The sequence below is a fragment of the Elephantulus edwardii genome, unplaced genomic scaffold (genome assembly GCF_000299155.1).
Source record: "Elephantulus edwardii isolate Elephantulus edwardi_28Jun2011 unplaced genomic scaffold, EleEdw1.0 scaffold00102, whole genome shotgun sequence".
NCBI lineage: Eukaryota > Metazoa > Chordata > Mammalia > Macroscelidea > Macroscelididae > Elephantulus > Elephantulus edwardii.
Window position 1 is genome coordinate 9601516 of NW_006399852.1, and position 13862 is coordinate 9615377.

General features: G+C 41.2%; 1 protein-coding gene across 2 annotated transcripts in view; it reads right to left on the reverse strand.

Annotated features, from left to right (window-relative positions):
• Positions 1-13862, reverse strand: part of PHACTR2 (phosphatase and actin regulator 2) — a 270673-nt gene that overhangs the window by 153322 nt on the left and 103489 nt on the right. Inside the window, exon 1 of one of the 2 annotated variants that reach the window (XM_006891662.1) lies at positions 13782-13856. The exons of the other annotated variant lie outside the window; for it this stretch is intronic. Coding sequence (XP_006891724.1) covers positions 13782-13827 — 46 coding nt within the window. The 5' untranslated portion in view covers positions 13828-13856. Of the gene's footprint in view, positions 1-13781; positions 13857-13862 lie in introns of those variants that run through there. 2 annotated transcript variants of the gene reach the window in all.

Here is a 13862-nt window from a genome sequence, read left to right on the forward strand (position 1 = left end):
AATTAGAGCTCAGAAATTCTGGGGAAGGTCAGTTATGAGTTTTCGTAGGCACTCATTTGTGTTAAAGTAGCTACTAGTGACTTGCTTTTCCTAATGAGGTTTCTGTGCACTGAGTCAAATTTCCAACCTTAGCTGAGCACATTAACTGTTTTGCATAATTACAATGTATCATTATTGGTTCATTAGTTGTGACAAAAATAACATGGCAACAATAGGAGGACCTGGAGGGATTAACTATGAGAGATCTTGGCAACTTTTCTGAAAAGCTCACACTTTTTTTTTTAAATTTCAATGAACATCTACAGAGATTTTGGAATTCCATTCATTCATTGTTGCACTTTTCTCCCCATCCACCCCATGCTCCCCCGCTTAGCTCCTCTAAGAGCTCACACTTTTATAATAAAAATTTTGCTAAAAAAAAGAGTCAAAGGGAAGAGTGCTGTATGCAAACAGGGCTCAGACACTGCCCAGAAATGTGGTGAGCTCCTTTGATGAGGGACTATGTAGGCTTTGAGTGCCATCAAGGGAAAGACACAGGGCAGCTGTGAAGTGATTGCCTGCTAAGTGAAAGGCTGGCAATTCAAACCTATCCCTTCATGGGTTCTGCAGGACAAAGACCTATCTGCTTCCGTAAAGACTGTTGCTGTTAGGTGCTGTAAAGTTGACTCTGAGTCATACAGACCTTCTCCATCCACACAATCCCAGCCATGCTCAAGACCACTGCTGCAGTCACTATGCCAGTCCACCACTTTGACCTTGAGGGTCTTCCTCTCTTTGGCCAACCCTCTACCTGCCCCAGCATGAGCCTTTTTTCCCCAAGGACAGCTCCCTCCTAGATGCCCGAACTGTGTGAGATGATGTTTCACCATCATTGCCTCTAAGGAGCCCTGGAGTGCACACTGTTCAAGGCAGATCTGCTTTTTCTTTTTGGAAACCCACGGGACACTCAATACTCTTCATGAGCACCAATATTCAATTGCATCTGTAAAGCCTAAAAACCCCTCTGGGGCAGTTCTATTCTCCAACACATGAGTTACTGAATAGACTTGATATCCTCCAATAACAACAACAAGAACAGAAGAAGTAAGAACTCGTTCTCAGTCTACTAGAGTTATCCATGCAACAGACGGTTAGGATTTGAGTGATAGCTGCAGAGAAAGAAGTGAGTGGATTTAACACACATTATGAAAGAAAACCAGATAGGACATACAGATTGATTCATATGGAGGGGAAGGGTAAACCCAATTTCTGGCTTTGCTAAACACTGCTCCAATGAGTAATGAATTCTAATCTTCCCAATTCATAGAAGTAAACTTTGGGGTCTGAGTGCTTGCACATCCCCAGCTTTCTAACACATACTGCCAAGCTGCTCTCCTCCTGATTTATCACCATACTTGTTAGCTTCCCACACTCTCACTTGGGGAAATTCCAAGTTCAATGCTTCTGGGTCCATCATCATCCCTGTCATGTTTGCAAACCACAGGGTGTCACTGCCTGATTTTCAAAAGTGTACTGGTAAACCGTCTTCCTAGCTCATCTCAGTCTGGAAGCTCTTCTGAAATCAGCTCGGCCTTCCAGCAGCACACCAGCCACCACTGAGAAAAGGGTGGTGGCTGCATGTGAGGTGGGCTGACCAGGGGTACAGCTTGGGACTCTGGATGCTACCACTGACCCAGCACAGTTTATCTACTAACTAATGCTACCACAAAACAGCGACTTCTTGAGAATCATTTTTTACACCTTTGCTAAACATCTAATGTGAACAATGACCTCCATTTTTAAACTATCATTAAATGACTTTAAATTTATTTGTTACATCAATTATCAGTTGTACTTCTTGTTGGCTTAAGAAATGTAGGAAGTTACTTAACTCTTATGCTTCAGTTCCTTCTTCCGTAAAAAGGGAATATTAATAATAGCTAACCCACAAGGAATTAGCCTTTGGTATGGATTGCATCTCAATGTCAGGAAAACAAAGATTCTTACCACTGGACTGACAGGAAGCATCATGATGGATGGAGAGATTGAAACTGTCAACAGCTTCATCTTGCTTGGATCCACAATTAACACCCTTGGTATGAGCCGTCAGGAAATAACAGACACATGCACTGGGAAAATCTGCAGTTAGGAACCTCACCAAATTGTTGAGAGGTAATGATGTCAGTTGGAGGACTAAGACACACCTGATTCAGGCCATAGTCTTTCTGATGACTAAAAGAATTGTGCTATGCATCAGAAAATTGATATTTGAATTATGACGCTGGAGAAGAAGAAGAGTGCTAATGATCCCTTGGACTGCAAAACAAAACAAAACAAAAAAACAACCAAAAAACAAAAAAATACAAAACAAACAGATGTGTCTTGGAGAAGGGGCGGCCAGACTGCTTGTTGGCAGCAAAGATGACGAAGCTTCCTCTCACATACTTTGGGCACGTTGCTAGAACTTACTCCTTGGAAAGGGACATCATATGTGAGAAGGTAGAGGGCAGTGATAGAGAAGACCCTCAACCAGGTGGCTTAACATAGAGATTGCAGCAATGGGCTCTAGTGTGTGGGAGATTTTAAGGACAACACAGGATAGGACAAGGTTCAGGCTTGTTGTTCATAGAGTCACTGTGAGTCATACTCAACTTGACGGCACCTGACAACAATACCTCACTCATAACTAAAGTCTGGCATAAAGGTTTCTAGACCTTACAGAAATGACTGATGCACAGCAGTGGAGTTGTGTACAGTTGTTTGTGTTGTTCACTACATGAGGGCACAGAGGTGAAGGAGTGAGGGGGCACTGAATTCCTGCTAAATGCCCTGCTTGTTAAGCCTGTAGTGATGCCTCACCCAGGAGTGACTTCTATTTCACACCAAAGTACCATGATGTGCAGTGTTTTTGAGAAAGTGTAGAAACAGGAATGCATACAGAGTGAGCGGATGAACTGATAGAGCATCACTGGAGAATAATTTGGCAAAGTCTATCAAAATAAAATAGACAAATATTTTCACCCAGAAACTGCACAGCCGGGCTTTTATTGGTACATGTAGCTCAAGAAGTGCTGATAAAGATGCTCATTTCAGAACTCTGTACACACCCCCACCCTGAAACGGTATCAAGCATGCAATTGAACTGTTTAGGAGTTTATACTATAATTCTATTTCAGAATTAAGGGGATCTAGCTGGAAACCTTTTCAAGCTGCAGTAAATGGAAAAGCCTCGAAGTAAAAGACATACATGTATAAAAAACTGGGTTAAGGGAGCTCTGGTGGCCTAGTGGCACAAAGCTGCACTGCAATCCCAGAGGTGCATGGTTCAAATCCACCAGATGCTCTGCTGGAGAAGGAGGGGCAATCTCCTCCAGTACCAGTCAGATTCAATTTGATAGTAGATACACCAAAAAATAACAAAATTTTTTAAAAAATCTAGTTTAATACTTGAAAAATCAAGTGGGTCGTGTGCTGTTGAGATGGAACCAAGGTACAGCTGAGTTTTCAGAGTTTTCAGAGGCAGCAAATCTCATAAGAAGAGATTGCCCATCTTTTCGTCTCTGGAGTAGCTGGTAGATTCAAACCATATGGTTTGGAGCTGGTAGTGCAAATGCTCACCCCTAGGCCACCTGAGCGTCCTGAAAACCACCATCATCTTCTTGTTCTTGCTGAGTACCTTCAAGTCGGAACCAGCCACAGCTGACCCTGCAGCGAGTTTTTAGAGGCAGTAAACTGCACAGGAGGAGACTGCCCATCCTTTTCTCATGGAGCAGCTGATGGATTCAAATTGTGCAATATTAACACTGGTGGCCTAGAGGACAGGAAATTGTACTGCCAACCCAATGGCAAGCAGTTCAAATCCACCACTTGTCGGCAGGAGAAAAACTGGCAATCTCCTCTGAAAACCACGAGAGGAGCAGCTGCGTTGGTTCCAACTTAATAGCAATAAATTTTAACTGATTCATATAATTTTTTTCCTGTTTGCGTCATTTTCTTTCCCTGTTTTCTCCTAAGGTCGACTAGGACTCGTTGTGGCCTCGGGAACAATGTATCTGAAGCTTGCCCTGTCTTGTACCATCTTCACAATCTTGGCTATATTCAAGCCCACTGTTATAGGGGCTGTGTCAAGAGTCTTCCTCTCTTTCACGGGCCCTCTGCTTTTCCAAGTAGGAGCTCTTTTTTCCAAGGACTAGCCCTTCCTACCAGCATGCCCAAAGTATGTGAGATGAGGTTTCACCAACTTCGCCTTTAAGGAGCACCCGGGATGCACTTTCTCCAAGACATAGTCAGTGTTTGTTTTTTGATTGTTTGCTTTTTTGGTTTTTTTTTGTGGTGTTTTGTTTTTGTTTGTTTGGTTGGTTGGTTTTTTTTGTGAGCCTGGGGGATGTTCAGTACTCATCTCCAACTCAAAGGCATCAAATACCTCAGATCAAAGAGCCACCAGCCACACTGTGGCTCAGTGAAGGCAGGACCAGGGTGAGGAAGACTGAAGAAAATAGATACTAAAGTCAGCCTCTACCTTTCAGCTAATAGAGCCAGAAACTGCACAATTCGAGAAGGAGAAAAGAATTAAAATAATACATAGGACTTATCCAGGTATTCATTATTTTAAAGTAGTTCATTATTGAGAACATTAGTGTAGCCATTTGTAAATGCAACAAATAGTGTGTGTGGCAGGCTCTATTCTTATAACAACAATACAAATGGGATCCACAGAACTGTCTCTATCCTATTGGGTTGCTATGAGTTGGAATTCACTTGATGGGACTGGATTTGGGCAGAAATAATGGGTTGAACCCTCAACACAATGCTAGCAGAACAAATGCTATAATATAAAAGGGATTATTTGTTACTATCACTCACTGTCTTATTGCCGTGAGGTGGAACTGATCCACAGCTGATTGTCCAGCGCATATTCAGAAGCTGTCAGTGACATGGGAAGCATCTGCCCATCTTTCTCCTATAGAGCAGACAAGGATTCAAGCCACCTGCTTTTGGCCTGGCAGCACGACTGCCTACCCCGTAGGCCACCAGTCAAGTAGGAGTTAATCTCAGGAACATAAGGCCGGTTTAATACTTGGCAATCGGCTAGCTTAGTATTAACATAAGCAAGCTGTGTTGGCTAGGTGGGTAAGGAGCTGTGCTACACATCCAAAAAAGCAGGCCGTTTGTATTCACCAGCTGCTCCACGTGAGAACAGTGTGTAATCTCCTCCCATGTGATTTACAGCCTCTAAAATTTATCAGGAAGGTCAGCTGTGGGCCAGTTCCAACTCCACAGCAATGGGTAAATGAGTGATTAATATGAATAGAATAACAGAATTAACAGAACAGAGCTCTGGTGGCCTAGTGACAAGAAGCTGGGCTGCAATCGCAAAGGCACACACAGTTCGAGGCCACCAGCTCTCAGTGGGAGAAGGATGAGCAAACTTCTCCTGTGCGATTACTGCCTCTGAAAACCTCTCAGAGGGTCAGCTAATGGGTTGTTTGGACTCTACAGTACATAACAACAACAAAAACAATAGAATAAAGGGGAAAAACCCCATAAAATCATCTCCTTAGAGGCAGAAAAAAAAGGTACTTGACAAAATCCAACATTCATTCATGATAAAAAATATCCACAAATCAGAAAGAGAAAGGCACTTATTTGCCCTGATAAAGGGCAGCTACAGAAAAACCACAGCTAATATAATTCAAAGTACTGAAGAGTAATGATGTCAGTCTGGAGACTAAGGTACACCTGATACAGGCCATGGTCTTTGTAATTACTTGCTAAGCATCAGAAAGCTGAACAATGACTAGGGATGACAGAAGAAAAATCGATGACTTTGAGCTGTGGTGCTGGAGAAAAGTACTGACTGCTAGAAAACAAATGGGTTCATCCTGGAGAAGGTGAAGCCAGGCTGCTCCTTGGAGGCGAGGATTCTGAAGCTTCACCTGACATACTCTGGGCATATTGCAAGGCAAGATCAGTCCTTGGAGAGGGAAGTCATGCTCGGGAGGGTAGAAGGACAGCTCAGGAGAGAAGAGCCTCAAAGAGGTGGATTGATTCAGTGACTGGAGTAATGGGGACAGGCGTGACAGAGACGATACAACTGGCATGGGATAGAGCAGGGTTTAGGGCTGTTGTACATAGAATTTCTAGGAGTCGCAGGCGACTCGATGACACATAACAACAACAATATAATTCTTAACAGTGAAAGACTGAATACTGTTCCCCTGAGACCAGGAACAAAACAAGCATGTTCACTTTCATCACCTCTGTTTAATGTTATAGCAGAGGTTCTAGCAAGAGCAATTAGGCAAGGAGAAGACGTTTAGATTGGGAAAGAAGAACAGAAACCTGTTAGAATCAATAAATTACACAAGTTGGCAGTCTTTAAAATTAATATACAAAACCCTTTTTTCTAACTCTCTGCTCTAACAAAGGCTATTTATGAAATAAGAATATAATTTCATTTTCAATAAATATTTTAAAATAATTTTTTTAGAAGGACAAAAGCTGTATCCTGAAGACTAGGAAACATTATTTAAAAAGTATTAAGGAGGGGAGCTCTGGTGGCCTAGTGGCAAGGAGCTGCAACTAAAATCCCAGAAGCACACGGTTCAAATCCACCAGATGCTCTGCCGAGAAAAGGAGGGGCAATCTCCTCCTGTACCAGTCAGATCTGATTTGACGGTACACACACAAAAATAAAAAATAAAAAAAAGTATTAAGGAAGGCTTGTTGTTGTTGTGTGCTCGAGAATCAAAACCAACAATTTTCACATGGGAGGAGATTGCCCATCCTTCTCCCCCAGAAGACGTAGATAAATAAAAATATCCATGGTCGAGAAGTGGAAAACATAATACTGTTAAGATGACAATATTCTCCACATTGATGTACATATTCAACAAAATGCCAAACAAAATCCCAACAGGCCTTTTCTTGTAGAAATTTACATGCTGAGTCTAAAATTCACACGAAAAATCAAAGGGCCTGAAAAACAACAAAAAGAATCTTGAGATAAAAGAACAAAGTTGGGGGAGGTGACATTTTATTTTGAAACTTACAACAAAGAAGATACAATAACCTTGACAGTGTCAAACTGGCAAAAGAATAGACATATAGGTCAACAGAACAGAGTTCAGAGTCCAGAAATACAGACATTTATGATCCACTGATGTTAAATTTTAAAAGGGTGCCAAGACATTTAAATGGAGAAAAAGGAGTCTTTTTCACAAACAGTGCTAGGAAGGACAACTGACTCATCTAAAAGCACGAAGTTGGACCCTAATCACACGAGAAACAAAAATTAACTAACTTTAAAAAACCCCAAAAAACAAAAAACCCTATAATCCTAAATGCAAAACAAAATGCTAAAACTTTTACAAGAAGACATGCTGGTCTCCAAGACCTTGTTTGTGCAATAGGTTCTTAGCTATAGCACCAAAAGCATGAGAGAGACACACAATGAAACCTCAGAGAAAATGGACATCTTCAAAATATTTTAAAAATATGTAAAGATAACCCAGGAAAGGAGAGAAAATATTTGCAAATTATAGATTTGACAAAAGGGAGGTCTGATGGCTTTGGGGTAAGGAGTTGTACTGCCAACGCAAAGGCACAGGGTTTGAATCCACCAGCTGCTCCCCAGATGATGAGCATTCTTCTCTTGTGCTGTTTGTTGTCCTTGAAAATGCACTGGAGGGTCAGCTATGAGTCAGTGCCAACTTGACAGTATGTAACAACAACAATAACATCTGACAAGGGAGGTTGTGGTAAATAAAGGACTCTTATAATGCAATCATGGCTGGTAAAGCAGGCTTGATGCGAAGCAGGAAGACTTTCAACATGACTGACACATGGCTCCAAAAGTGGCATAAGCACAGCAGAGATTGTAAAGGCAGGCTTTTCATCAGTAAAAAAACAATCAGGAATTCGTGAAATACTACACAGCCTGGAGAAATCTAGAACAAACTATGCTGAATGGCATAGCCAATCACAAAAAGACAATTATGGCATAAGACCACCACTATTAGAAGCTAAGGAAATGCTTACACATAGATAAAATCTATCTTGGATGTGTAACAGAGAATGGAAGGGAGATGTGTAAAAATTAATAGACACATTAGATGTAGGAAAATGCAATATACAATAAAGGGTTAATTAATTACACTAATCAATGACAATCAACACTACAAAGCAAAGTGAACGATTATGTACGAAAAACCAATATAATTTGTAAACCTTCATTCAGATTTAAAAAAAAGAAGTGTTGACCTAGATGTGGAAAAATTGGAACACATATTCACTACTGGAGAGAATGTAAAATAGTGCAGCTGCTTTGGAAATGAGTCTGGCACTTCCTCAAAATATTAAAGTTACCTCATGACCCATCAATCTCATTCCTAGGCATATAACTAAGAGAATTGAAAACATATGTCTGCATTAAAACTTCTGCATAAATGTTCATAGCAGCATTACTGTACTGTTCATAACAGCCAAAGTGTAGAGATGCTGAAATGACCATCATCGGAAGAATGGATAAACTGCGGTATGTCCATACAATGGAAATTTATTCAGCAGTAAAAAGAAATGAAGTACAGATATCTTCTATAACATGCATAATTCTTGAAAAGATTCTCAAAAACCCACATATAATATAGTTCCCTTTGCAGGCAGTCTCCAGATTATGAACAAGTTGGTCACACATCTAACGTCAGTTAGTCAAATGTCAAATGTTGACCTCAGTATATAGTACAGAGAACACCTTTCTATCCATAAAAACACTAAAGAAACACTTGCAAATACACTAAAGCATCTTCAACATGATACAGTAATAGTCACAATAATGTTTTAATGCCAGTCACAAAGTGACACTTGTTTGTTAACAGGAAATCTTGTATGTGCCTCTAACCTTTAATATAATGGATTTTACAAGCCATGGTTTATAAGTCAGATGTCCACATCCCAGCAACCGCCTGTATATGAAATGCCCGGAATGGGTACATCCACAGAAACAGAAAGTAGTTGCTCAGGGCTTGGGAAGAGCCCTGCCTGAGTAGTGTTTAAGTTTTCAGCAGCTAACTGAGTGATGTTTAGTGTGGTGTTCAAACCCACCAGTCATTCCTTGAGAGAAAGAGGCAGTGATCTGTGTTTGTAGATTATCAGCCTTGGACACCTTGTGAGGCACTTCTACTGTGTCCTAAGAGGATTTCTAAGAGTGCAAGCCAGCAGTAATGGGTCTTGAGGTTTCTGAGCTAGGAGTAGGTTGGGTTGGTTGATTAGGAGTGGAGATGGTACAGGATTTCTTTCAAGGGGACAAAGTTAAGATTACACTGTGGTGATGGATGTTTACCATTACCAGACAGATCATATGATCTCTTATGCTGAAAATGACAATTGAAGAGGAATGGCATCATATTCATAGTTAAAAAGAACATTTTAATATTTATCCTGAAACGTAATACTGTGAATGACAGATTACTATTCACACACATAAAAGGAAGACACGTGAATACAATTCAAATCTATGCTCCAAGCACTAGACTCAATGACGAAGAAATTGAGCATTTCCACAAACTTTTGCAGTCTGAAATTGATCAAACATGCAATCAGTATGGATGTTCAGAATATGCTAAATATATATTTAGTGTTTTAAATGAATTTAATAGATATCTTTGACAATTTAAGCAGGCAAATTCTATGGCATGTTAATTATATTTACAATATAGCTGCTTTTAAAAAGTAAATAATGGGTCTAATGACATATTTTTAGGAATAATTACTAATAATCTTCTAGAGACCAGGAAAATAAATGCAGCCCCAAACTGAAGTGCTGTGGAGAAGTCTGGAGTTAGAAGAATGAGAACCAGGCTACCTTATGGCCTATAATGAGGGCTTCTACAGAAGCTCAAACTGAGTAACAGTTACCAGTGACTAGACTCTGCTACTGAGTCTTTCATTAGAATCACAGGAATACCATCTTCCACTTTCACACTAAAGCATCTAATGTAAGGATTGTCTTTAACACTGTAATCTCAAGCAGCTGCTCAAGACTGAAACAACTAGTAGACTGCAGATCAAACACAACAGGGATCTTCACACCATCTGCAAATCCAGAGGCACACAGCCAATAAAGAGTGAACAAAATACTCGGAAGAGCAGAAGGTTTGACATTCTCAGACTCTGGAGAATACACTTGTGAGCATAAGACTGACCGGATCCAAGTCATGGTCTTTGCAATTATTGGCTATGCATCAGAGAGTTGGACAGTGACTAAGGATGACAGAAGAAGAATTGGTGCCTTTGAGTTGTGGCCCTGGAGAAGAGAACAGAACATATCATGGATCACCAAGAGAACAGGTCTGTCATAGAGAGGGCGAAACCAAGGTGCTCCTTGGAGGCAAGATTTTGAAACTCTGTCTCTCTTACTTTGAGCATGTTGCCAGGAGGAACCAATACTTGGGAGAAGGACATCATGCTTGGAAGGGTGGAGGGACAGCACAGGAGAGGAAGACTCTGGATGAAATGGATTTACTCAGTGACTGGGATAATGGGGGCAGGTGAGTCGGAGGCAGTGAGACTAACTCAGGATAGGCCAGGTCAGAGTTACTGTACACAGGGGTGCTATGAGTTGCAGGTGACTTGATGACACATAACAAAAACAATGTGTTGGTTGTTCAAAATGTGAGGTCAAAACTTTAGGGAACTTGATAGTAATGGTAGTAGACTCATAAAACTTAAAGGATTATCATGAGAAAATCACTCCACACTTAAAATATCACAACTTCATTTATAACCATTGTTACGTGCTGTTGAGTCAAGTATGATTCACTGTGACCGTATGACCAGTAGATCTCATCTATCTATACGTGCCATCCTTACTATCTTTATAACACACTCGAGTCCATTGGTACAGTCACTGTATCTATCCACCTCCGCTGAGGGTCTTCCTCTCTTAAACTGACTCCACCTTTCCAGCATGACGTCTCTTCTCCAAGGACTGGTCTCTCCTAACAACATGTCCAAAGTATATGAAATGAAGTTTCACCATAATCGGCAAAACAAAAGCAAACATTTCTTTGCTTGTGATGGTTAGATGGTTGACCCTTTCAATTTATATTTATATGCACTTTTAATCACCAAAGCTGATGGCCCACAATCTAAATGGAACTTCTTTCTGGATGATCTCTGATATTTAACCTCTTGTCAAGCATGAAGCATCACTTTTTATTTTACAATTGTCCAACTACTCAGTAAGATTTTAAGAAACATGAAACTTGTAGATTTATTTAAGTTTGTGTAAGATCTAGGGTACTTTTAAGATAATAACACTTAGAAGAATGGGAATCCTAGAACACGTCATTGTGTCCATGTGGAATCTTTACCTAACCCAAGAAGCAGTGGTTCAAACTGAGCAATGAGCTACTACATGTTTTAAAATCAGGTAAGATGTGCATGAGAGTTGTAGCCTTTCACCCCACCTGTTCATTCTGTCTGCCAATCTAAGAATCCTAAATAATGAAGAATGTGGCACTGGGATTGAAGGAAGATTCATCAAACAATGTGCCCCATACAGATGACACAACCTCACTTGTTGAACATGAAAAGGACCTGAAACACTTACTGAAGGTGAAAAACAGCCTTCTATACGAATTCCGGTCCAACATCAAGATAACAAAAATCTTGACAACTGTACCAACCAACAGGCAACAACATGATAGATGGAGAAAGGATTGAAGCTGTCAGAGAGTTCATTTTACTTGTATCCACAATCAGCATTGACAACAGTAGCAGTTAACTTAAAAGACCAATCTGCCACCTTAGGAACTTCATTAACTGTCACTTCAAAGAGGCATCTGACACCAATTACAATTGCTTCCTATGAATCTGAAAGTTGAACGATTAAGGATGACCAAAGAATAATTTGGTCATTCTCAAGGATGCCTCTTAATTTTGCTGTTGGAGAATAATATTGACTGCGTGATGGACTGCCGAAAGGATACATAATTCTATTTTGAAAGAAGTATAACCAAAATGCTCCTTAAAACAAAGAGAGTGAAATTTCATCTCCCATATTTTGTTCAAGAGGTGTCAGATCTTGGAAAAAGACATCATGTTTAGAGAAAGAGAGGGACACTGAGGCAAAGGAAGCCCCTCTAGGAGATAAGATTGACTTAGTAGATGTAATAATAATAATAATAATAATAATAATAATAATAATAATAATAATGGCTTAAGTGCAATAGAGATGGTGAAGAAGTGGAGCAGGGCTTTGTTGTGAAGCACATGGAGTCCCCCAGGCACAACAGGTGGAGCTGACTCCCTGTATCTACCACCAACTCTACTTTATCGACACCACTTAGATACTGTTCCTTGATTCTTTCAAAACATCAACTTTTTTTAGTATTAACTCCAATGACACATTATCAAAAAAGAATTGCATTAAGGACACCATCTATACACCTGTTGGATTGGAGCACCCTCCTTCAACAGCAAGCAAAGAAATTAAAACGCAGGACTCATGTTGGTGCATCTTTAAATGAAAGAAGCTGCCTTGTGCCCAAGCAAAACCAAGGCTTATGTTCACAAGGTAATTTACCAGTCTAAGATTCTAATCGACAGCTAAAATAAGACTGTAAAAAAAATCCCTCCAACAAAAGCAGCACCACGAACTCAAGGCTCTCTGCTGTTCAAGAACACTGTGACACGTCATTTGAAGAAAGGAAGGTATGATCTTTTCTCTCAAGGAGTAAAATTCTGCAATACAAGCAAACTCATCCAGAGAGGAAGCGTGTGTGTGTGTGTGTGTGTGTGTGTGTGTGTGTGTAATCATTCCATCTAGTTCAACATCCTGGAGCCGATTTAAAAACCTTCTGTCTTTGCCTGTCATTTCCTTTCACCAAGATCCTGTTGATGTTTACATCATTTAAGAACTGTATCAAGTATCTCAATGAATAGGATAAATGAACTCTCAGGTTTTTCCGTTTCCAAATCGTTGAAGGAAACATCAAAATGGTCCCTTTTTCTTTCTTTTCCTCATGATCCAATCATAAAGCCACCCCCCCCCCAAAATTTGTTTATCCCCACACCGCTGGGGAAATGCCAGAAGTAGCACCTTTCTTCCCCTTTTTGTTTGAGAAACTGGAAAAGAAAGACTCTTTAAAAACAGGGCATTAGAGTTCAGCAACGTTACACTACATTTCCACAAGCCCAGCCTCAGCCCTCAAGAATTAAGTTCATGAGGTATGTTTCCTTACATTTTATAGCCTATGTGTCTAATACAAACACGACGAGTATCATTTCAAACAGTTGGGCATTTTTCTGCAGTTGGTTATTAGAGATTCAGCCTTCTGCCAGGATAAGGCAGGCGTTCAGCACTTCTACTCCGAATAACAAACCATAAATCAGTTGACAAGCCTGAAAGAATTCGCTTCAAGTCTGTTCGGAAGCCAAGCGTCAATACAGAAAACCCTTTGGGCATGTTTACCCTGCTCTCGAAGTTTCGCGTTTTACCAAAAACCCAGGCACACGCCAACGGCGTTTCTCGTAACTTTCTGGCTCAGAAGCCTTCCCGAGGCAACCCCAAAGGCGGCATCTCCCCCAGAAAAGGGGCCTGCGCCTTTAAGGTGAACGCGGCCCGCTCCCCAGAGGCATTCCACTCCTGCACCACAAAGACTTTAGGGCGCGCTACCTCTCGGGTTTCCCCGGGGGGCTCGGCGGGTCAGGGCAGCCCAGGGTGAAGAGTCTGCGGCAGGAGGCGCCGGCCCTGGCCCCCCGCGCGTCTCCAGGGCGCACCGCGGGCGCCCCGCACTCACCGCTGCTGGGCTGGGGGGACAGCGTGGACACCGAGGTCTGGCCCATGTCTGGGGGCGCCGGCGGGGCCCGCTCCGACGATC